This window comes from Gymnoscopelus microlampas (genome assembly GCF_963454915.1).
Source record: "Gymnoscopelus microlampas genome assembly, chromosome: 19".
NCBI classification, from domain to species: domain Eukaryota; kingdom Metazoa; phylum Chordata; class Actinopteri; order Myctophiformes; family Myctophidae; genus Gymnoscopelus; species Gymnoscopelus microlampas.
The window spans coordinates 11,535,192-11,545,381 of NC_139956.1; the positions used below are offsets into that span (position 1 = coordinate 11,535,192).

General features: G+C 40.1%; 1 protein-coding gene across 1 annotated transcript in view; it reads right to left on the bottom strand.

Annotated features, from left to right (window-relative positions):
- The window catches only part of LOC311034377 (phospholipid-transporting ATPase ABCA1), a gene marked incomplete at its 5' end in the record, with an annotated part of 244,246 nt that extends 238,195 nt beyond the window's left edge, over positions 1-6,051 (bottom strand). The window contains one exon of the mRNA XM_084042257.1: positions 5,986-6,051. Coding sequence (XP_083898383.1) covers positions 5,986-6,051 — 66 coding nt within the window. The remainder of the gene's footprint in view (positions 1-5,985) is intronic.
- Positions 6,052-10,190: the final 4,139 nt, after the last annotated feature.

Sequence of the window (10,190 nt, forward strand, 5' to 3'; positions counted from 1 at the left end):
CCTTTATAAAGTAAAGCACAGGGTAAGGTGGAGATCTGTCATACTGTGTACAGGCTGGGCTACACAGTCAGTGCAGTGGAAAAAGTACTCAAATGTTTTGCTTAAGTGAAAGTAGCAATACTGCGATATAGAAAAAGTCCGAAATTCAAAATTTACTTGAGTAAAAGTACAAAAGTATTGGCATCAAAATATGCTTAAAGTACCAATAGTAAAAGTACTAAAATATTTGAAAATAGCAGATCTACAAGCTCACAACGCGTCGCGATGCGACGCGTTGTGAGCTTGTAGATCGGCTATTTTCAAATAGTCTACTTATAAAATAAGGCTAAAGTGGTTAATGTATGCTTCATAATGTCATACTTTATATCTGAAAAGTAACTAAAGTTTTCAAATAATTGTAGTGGAGTAAAAGTACAATATTTGCCTCTGAGATGTAATGGAGTAGTAGAAGTAGAAGTATTGGAAATTGGAAATACTCATGTAAAGTACAAATACCTCAAAACTTTACTTAAGTACAGTACTTAAGTAAATGTACTTGGTTACTTTCTACCACTGGCTACAGTGCCATGGCAACATAAGATATTTTTTAAGTCTAGGAACTTCATAAGTTTAGATGGCTTGAATACTGCACTGTGTGTTCAATGTGCAATAAAAGGAACCCGCAGATGGATTTGATGTGAACCGCCAAGGTAAACTGAAATACCTTGCCTTGGCCTCTCATCAGTGAAAAGGTATATTCTGCAGAACAGAGCGTTCATGTGGACATTCTCAATGTCGCACTCCATAGGATTTTTACATTGGACACCAGCGAACACTCCGTGAATAGAAATTAAGTGAAATACTGGGCCATAAAATCATTTTCATGCCTGTTATAAGGTCTTAAAATGCTTGGTGAGACATTCATATAATTGGTCATTAACCTCCAGGAGCCACATTGTCCTTGCTACTGTAGCTTCCTTGGTTTTGCCCGATAACAATATTTTATGTTGACTTTGCCCAAAATGTTGCTACATTCCACATGCATTATCAGCATTCTGTCCTGATACTTTCTAGTGGAAAAAGTTATGAACGGTATTCGCCACAACAGGTTACTGTTCACGGTGTTTGAGGAAGAAAAGAAAGACATTTCACAGACAAAAAGAAGTAGTGAAATCACAAATGACTGCCTTGAAAAACACTGCTGAAAGATTACTGCGATGACATGTTTTGTTCTACGTGGGTTAACAGAGGCTTTTTTCTGCTATGCTTCATCCTCTGACAAAAACGAGTGGGTAGATGTTACTCTTATGATCACGGCCAGGGTAAACAAAAGACAATGAAAGAATGAAAACAAACTATCACAGAAAGCATTGCAGCTCTGTGTAACCACTATATCTGCCTCAGACTAAAGGCATTTATCAAAAATATCGTGTGTCACTTCCACATAATATACTACAGTAAGTTTTAAAGCAGTGGTTCTCAAACTTTTTCACGTCAAGGACCTCAAATAATACTGTATGTACTAGAACGGTGCCCGTTGGGTACCGGCCTACTCTGGCACGATCCAAATAGGGAATGCATGCCCCCACCCCATTATGCGAAACCCATTATACCCGTTGTCAGAGTACCCCGTTAGGACCGTCACATTTATGAAAAATGACGATTAATTGTCTCTCAAATAATTGCGAAGAACGATTTAATTGCGTCATCGAACATTGGAACATTATGAATAAAAATGACATTTCTGTTTGGCTTTTAGGCTTGGTAAACAAAAGGTGCACAGGGCAGATATGACAAATTGTGTGGGGAATTTGCCAAATCAAGCTTTAGGCTGGGGTTGCCATGGCAATAAATTGGGCTTATTTGGGCCACAGCCAGAATCTTTTCTGGCGGTTCTGGACAACCGCCTATAAACGCCGGGCATTGCACTCCCTGCGGCGGGTGTGAAGTCGGTCGGTCGAACGGTTCTCGAGGTACGTGAGCTACAGACGTAGGTACAGAGATTCTGTATGTTTATTATAAGACGACATGGGTGCCCGTCGGGTACCGGCCTACTTGGGAACGATTCAAATAGGGAATGCACGCCCCACCCTGTTATGCAATACACGTTGTCAAAGTACCAGTTGTAACCGGGTACTTTAACATGGCTGGGGTTGCCATGGCAATGAATTGGCTCATTTGGGCCAGAGCCTTTTCTGGCGGTTCTGGACAACCGCCTATCCAGCCGACTCTACGCGGGGAAGGGCACGGCACTCAGGACGGCGGCGACGTGCGTGTCGAGTTTGAAGTCGGTCGGTCGGATACGTGAATTACAGACTTACACATACCTACTTACAGAGATTCCCTGCATTTATTGTAAGATTTGGCGGCAGACCCCCATCTGAAAATATTTTGTGCCAGGGACCACCATGTAATATTTGTGTTGTGAAAATGTTTCAAAAATATCACTTTTTTTCACATTCTTTCAAGATTTCTAGAAAATATCATATCTAAACATGAATATAGGTTTTAGGTTTTAAGTGGTTAAACTGTTTTTTGATGCTATCTATAGTCCAAATTTAGCTTGGGATGCCCTGGGACGACCTGGAACCTCATCAAGGACCCCGGACCCCACTTTGAGAACCACTGTTCTAAAGCATTGTTGACATGTTAGAGTACCTCATGGCTGTTTAATATGGCATGGCTCTGTACGAGGCGAGCCACCTTGAAGGGTGCCATCATGCTATTAGTGCGACGGCCCATTATTCTGAAGTGCCATTGTGTGTGTGTGTGTGTGTGTGTGTGTGTGTGTGTGTGTGTGTGTGTGTGTGTGTGTGTGTGTGTGTGTGTGTGTGTGTGTGTGTGTGTGTGTGTGTGTGTGTGTGTGTGTGTGTGTGTGTGTGTGTGTGTGTGTTTTATTGGACATAATATTTTGTGAAATATTAAGTAATAATTTGAAAACTTTAGTTACTTTGTAGATTTGGATTATTATTACAAAACATACATTAACCACTTATTCGGCCCTATACATTTCGGCCAGTTCAAAATAGCCGATCTACAAGTAGTTGTAGATCTGCTATTTTCAAAAGATTTTTAGACATTTTATTAATTTGAAAACTTGTGAAATGGGACATTCGGCATAATGGGTACTCTCTACTTTTGGTACTTTAATTTCTTTAATTTATTGCGAGCCATTTTGATACCAATACTTTTGTACTTTTACTCAAGTACATTTTGAATACGAGACTTCTACTTGTAACAGAGTATTTCTACATTGCAGTGTTGATACTTTTACTTAAGCAAAAAATACTTTTTCCACCACTGGTACATTATTAGCTGAGACAGTAGGCGGGTTAGCGACTTGATGTGAGACAAGATTGTCTCTAATGAGAGTTAGGTAAGAGAGCTGTGATAGGGGGTCAAGGTAATTGGCCGGCGCAGAGGAATAATGGCTGCTACAGCTAAAGCCGGTCTAGACTTGAGCTGTCGTGCACCGAAACAGCCAATGTTGTGCTGCTACACGCATTGTGAGCGTGTAGATCGACATCATGAGCAAGTATAATTCAGGCATTAGCAGTGGCCCTGAAAGTGTTACTGGTATTCAGTGGTGGAAAGGAACCAAGTACATGTACTCAAGTACTGTACTTAAGTACACATTGTGGCTAGGTTGAATAAATTACCCATTGTTCACGCCCATTACCTGGAGCTCAGAGGTGCTAGAAGTGACAATTCTTTAGAAGGGATTATCTCAGTTTGCACTATTATAGATAACAAGATTCAAATGAGCACATCTTCAAAAACAAAATCCAATTTCAATGAATGATACATCATATGAAAGCTTATATTCTGTACTTTAATAATCTATTAAAAAATGAAAAATTAAAAATCCACCTTGCGGCATAAACCATTGTACCCAGTCACATTTGAGGAATTTTCTATTTTCAGTACTTTTACTTCTACTCCACTACATCTTAGAGGAAAATATTGTACTTTTACTCCACTACAATTGCTTTAAAACTTTAGTTACTAGTTACTTTGTAGATCTTTACTATAATTTCAAAACATGCATTAACCAATTCATCCCTATATACTTTGGCTATTTTCAAAAGATTTGTATGCATTTTGTACAATGGGACATTCTACATCATGAGTACTTCTAGTTGGTACTTGAAGTATATTTTGATGCCAATACTTTTGTACTTTTACTCAAATACATTTTGATCACCGGACTTTACTTGTAACAGAGTATGTCAGTAAAGAAATGGAGCACTTCTTCCACAACTGCTGGTATTTCCATGCTTGCACATACAATGTCAGACAGGTGACACTGATAACATTCAGGTTTATGATGCTCATGATTTTTTATGACTACAATGTAAGGCTTTTATTATGATGTTTTATTATGTTGATGTAAGGGTTTGGTGGATTCCATGGACTCACGTTTTTAAAATCTGTGTTTTTCATACTGTGTTCCTTGCCAAATACAATTTTAAACCTGAAAAGCTTTGTGACAAATCCTTCACTTTCCTCCACCAAACATGAGAGAAAAGCATGTTTGGAGTGCCTATCAGATTTAAGCGACTTTTGTTCACCTTAGGCCTGAGGGTGCAGCCATCAAAACCCTTAATAAGGAGTCAAATTATAATTTCAAATAAGCCTTAATTGCTTAGCAATAGAGCTGTACGAATAAGAGGCAATAAAACTCGGTGGTGATGACACAGTCAGTTGTTAGGAAGAGCCTGACAGAGTGTTTGCCCTTCAAACAAAAACCATTTAAGATTCCTCACTTCAGTCCCATCAGACCCTGGCCGCTCACAGGCAGGGTTCTGTTAAAGTTAAAAACACAGGCAACGTGACACAGACATGCAGCCAGATACAGATCTCCAAAAATCGAAGGTGACACTTTGAATTGGTTGGCATTAAGGCAAGATTGTTCTCACTCTCTACTGAGGGAGTTAACCCATTAAGACCGGGAACGCATCTGTGTGTCATTTTTTAGATTTATTTGGGCTATTCAAAAATAGCAGATCTGCAAGCTCATAGCGCGGCACCGAGTGCCGCGCTATGAGCTTGTAGATCTGCTATTTTTGAAAAATCTTGAAAATTCGTGGCAAAATCTTGGATTATGTATTTTTTTAAAGCGAACATTTGTAAAATATTTAGTTCCAGGAACCCCCACAAGCAAAGATTTGAGTTACAAATGTCCGCCAAAAAAAAACAAACAATTATATGCACAACTTTTCATGATTTTTCAAAAAATAGCAGATGTACAAGCTCATAGCGCGGCACTTGGAGCCGCGCTATGAGCTCGTAGATCTGCTATTATTTGAATAGCCCAACGAAATCTAAAAACGACACACAGATGCTGCGTTCCCGGTCTCAAAGAGTTAAAGGTGGCTTACTTTAATACAAGACCGTTTTCCCGGCAAATCCCCCTATTCTCTCCCTCTTCTGCCACGGATAACTCCGCTATACCCTCCCTATAACAGACACAACCCTGGGACCGTATCCCCGCTTTGCCTCTATCCATCCTTGACCGACTTTAACCCATTAAGACCTGGAACTGTGTCATTTTTAGATTTGAGCTAAAAAGCATTATTTTACACTTTGGGCTATTCAAAAATAGCAGATATACAAGCTCATAGCGCGGCACCGAGTGCCACGCTATGAGCTTGTAGATCTGCTATTTTTGAAAAATCGTGAAAATGTGTGCAAATCTTTGAATATATATTGTTTTAAAGCGAACATTTTTAACTCAAATCTTTGCTTCTGGGGGTCCCTGGAGCAAAATATTTTGATGGAGGTCCGCGGCCAAATACATATAATTTTGGGGGTCCTTGACATGAAAAAGATTGAGCACCACTGATATAGAAACATACGTTTTTCAGAAAACTGTTGAGATTTAGGAGACATGTAGAATCGGCTTCAGGTCTCAATGGGTTAAGCAGATATACGTCGCTTTGCGGGGTGGATGGGGGGTGTGTGGGGGGGGTGCTGGGGGTGGACCAGGGACATAGCATACGGTACCTTTTGTCTCTTCCGCAGAGTGAAGTTCTTCCACAGGAGCAGAGTGAACTGCGTCAGGAGACCCATTACGTCTTCTATCCCGGTGCAATATCCCTGCTGCCAACGCGTCGCTATGGCAACTGGCCCACTTAATAAACCCTGGAGGGAATAAAAGGCAAGAGTTTGGTTTTAACCCATTAATACCTGGAACTGTGTAATTTTTAGATTTGAGCTAAAAATCATTATTTTACACTTTGGGCTATTCAAAAATAGCAGATATACAAGCTCATAGCGCGGCACCGAGTGCCGCGCTATGAGCTTGTAGATCTGCTATTTTTGAAAAATCGTGAAAATGTGTGCAAATCTTCTGAATATATATATTTTTAAACCGAACATTTTTAACTCAAATCTGTGCTTCTGGGGGTCCCTGGAACAAAATACTTTGATGGGGGTCTGCGGCCAAATACATATCATTTTGGGGGTCCTTGACATGAAAAAGATTGAGCACCACTGATATAGAAACATACGTTTTTCAGAAAACTGTTGGGATTTAGGAGACATGTAGAATCGGCTTCAGGTCTCAATGGGTTAATACAGGAGGAGCAATGCATCATGGGGGAATGCCACTAATCATTCACTTCCCCAGGCCTTGGGGCTTACGGTGCAGCACCTGGTCTATGAATTATTATCGCCTCTCTCCCGCTCAGCGACAAGGCGGCGCAACACTGGGCTCTGTTCCTGTCTCCGCGTGAGCACGTGACGACTGCCCATTGGCTCCGTGGTGTGGAAAAGGATAATTTACCGCAAATCATGGAGTGGTTTTACTTAACCCATTGAGACCTGAAGCCGATTCTACGTGTCTCCTAAATCCCAACAGTTTTCTGAAAAACGTATGTTTCTGTATCAGTGGTGCTCAAACTTTTTCATGTCAAGGACCCCCAAAATGATATGTATTTGGCCACGGACCCCCATCAAAATATGTTGTTCCAGGGACCCCCCAGAAGCAAAGATTTGAGTTAAAAATGTTCGCTTTAAAAATATGTATATTCAAAGATTTGCACACATTTTCACGATTTTTCAAAAATAGCAGATCTACAAGCTCGTAGCGCGGCACTCGGTGCCGCGCTATGAGCTTGTATATCTGCTATTTTTGAATAGCCCAAAGTGTAAAATAATGCTTTTTTAGCTCAAATCTAAAAATGACAAAGTTCCAGGTCTTAATGGGTTAATGTACTGCATTGCGAGCCAATTCATTCCGCTGCAAAAAATTAAACAATATTTTGTAATGTGGGCCTGGATGTGCATAGTCTCGTGACAAGCTCTTTGTCTCATGGCCACCACTGTGCTACGAAAACTCATTAAATTTATGGATAGCTTGGGTTACCAGTGAGCAGTAAATTAAATGCAATTCATGGGTAACTAGATGACTTTTGGTGGGGACCAAGGATTGTAATAAAACATTAACTGCGGATTTTACTGGCGTCTGCACACTGATTAAACAGTTAATAAACAAATTGATCTGCCATGGCATTTTACACTCGCGGACTGACCTTTATTAAAAATGTAATTTTGCAATAGACAGCCTCTCATTAGATTATGGTAACATCATTGATTTAGCCTTTCCTCACGACCCATTTAGGGCTACAGGTCCTTATGTGTATTTACTTAAAATGATACAATTCACAATCTGCTTTATTAGTCCCAATTGTTATCCTCCATTTCAGCAGTATATATATATATATATATATATTTTTTTTAATTAATCAATTCACATGTTTTCATTGATATACAATGAAACAAATTCATGGATCTACATCACCACAAAGTTTCTGGACTCTACAGTTTACACTACATAGTATTTTAAACACTCTACAGCAGTGGTTCTCAAACTTTTTCATGTCAAGGACCCCCAAATTGACACTTATTAGCCCGCTGACCCCCATTTCAAAAGAGATGCCAGGGGACCCCCATAAGAGAATATTTTTTACGGCTCTAGCAGTGATTCTCAACCATTTTAATTTCAAGGACCCCCAGTTTGACATGCATTAGGGCTATGGACCCCCATTTAATGGCATTTCTATCACTTGGACAGCAATTCATATTGTAAAATCTATGTCAATTTAACTCTGAGAGTGTACAATTGGAACCAAATGGACCCGTTAGGGTCCATTTGGTTCCATTTGTACACTCTCAGAGTTACAGACCCATAAGGGTCCATTTGGTGCCTAATCTATCATTTAGCTGGAGACCCCCTGGAACCCCCCCAAGTACCCCTGGGGGTCCCCGGACCCCACTTTGAGAACCAATGCTCTACAGAACAATGGAGGAGTGCTATTTGAAGTGCCTGGACTCTCAGCATGGAGAAATAGCGGGGAGTGGAGGAGGCGGAGGCCATTTTAGCCCAAGGGCATGCCCTGACAAATGTAGCTCTTTTTAACGCTCCATTTCCTCTTCCTGTGCAGGTTCCATCTCCCTCTGTGTGTTTACATTATTTACTGCTACTTCATGGATGTTTTATTTACTGTCATGGGAAAGATGAGAGGCTTCCCTCCTTTCCAAACGGTCAAATGAGGGCTCTAATGGTCTAGAGGATTGGGTCCCCGAGCACTAGGGCTGGAAGCCATTCAATAATCCAGTTAGAGAACGTAAGTGGAACGGTAACAGACTAAGTACAAACTCCTCAGACAAAACTAACAGGCTGCATGCGGTGACAACAGCTTTGTAAGGCTGTTAAAACGCTTCAGTGCCACGACTTCATTTACTTGTATGACCTTAATTTGTGCAAATAAAACAGGAAATAATCAAGGATTAGGAGGATTCGCCATGTACAGTACATACCTCCCAGGTGCATATTGTACGCTTGTGTGGGATAGATACAACAATTTCCCATTAAGTTCTACATAAGTTAATGAATGTTCCCATTTGAATGACATTGTACTATATATATATATATTAGGCCTGACCTAGATTATTTGAATAGTCGACTAATCAGTCAAGGGGAGTCTGAGTTGACTGCCAATCTCTTAGTCGAATTATGAAAAATAAATCATTATCCGACTGAGAGATTGGCCTAATTTGTTGTATTAATTAACTAATAGTTTACCAAAAATAGATTATACATCATGATTTATTGGGAGAAACAAAGCAAGACGTTAAATCAGACATTAAGCACCCCCTACAGCAACATATTTTTTGCATGATTCGACTGAGGGATTGGCAGTCGAATCAGTCTGATTCGACTGCCAATCTCAGTCGAATCATGCAAAAGAAAAAGAAAAAAAAATCCCAAAAAATAAATGAATGCATGTGTAGACTATTAGTCGAATATAGGCAACATTTGGCCAATCAGATTTGACTATAGAAATCCTTAGTCGGGGACAGGCCGACTAAGGATATATATATTTATTATATAATTACACACGCACACGCACACACACACGAATAGGTGACGAAGGTAAACAGGAAAGTGTAATACAGCAAGCACCCTATACTGCCATTATGGCTAAAGCAGAAAAGTGTACTGCTCCCAGCACAGTACATCTTTATCATCAAGATTATATAATCACTTGTCATACAGCGGTTATTTCATGTACCATACAGTAATATCCGTTCTCTGCTGTATAGCTGGAAGCTCCTAGCTTCTGAGTTGTCCTCCTTGGCTTTTCATGTCTTTGGAATGACATGACAGTTTGGGCCTGACGTGCTTATATGTCTTGGTTGTATAATTGAGTGTGTGTGCGTGTGCTGCAATTGCTTGCACGGCTTTCAAGCCCTGTGCTTTGAAACACGTTAACCTATTGTGACCGGGAAAGCATCTGTGTCATTTTAGATTTTAGCTAAATATATAGCACATTGGTTGGCTAAAAAATAGCAGATATACAAGCTCGTAGCGAGTTTGTAGATCTGCTATTTTTGAAAAATTGTGAACATTTGTGACAAATCTTAGAATATATCTATATTTTTAAAGCAAACATTTTTAACTCAAATCATTGCTTCTGGGGGTCCCCGGAACAAAATATTTTGAGATGAGGGGGGGTCCGCAGCCACATACATATAATTGTGTCTGTCGTTGACATGAAAAGGTTTGTGAACCACTGATATAGCAACATACGTTTATCAGAAAACTGTTAGGATTTAGAAGACGTTATTTTGTAGAACCGGCCTCAGGTCTTAATGGGCTAACGCGCCGAAGAGAAAGACGGCTCAGAACCGCCGATGTGCCACAA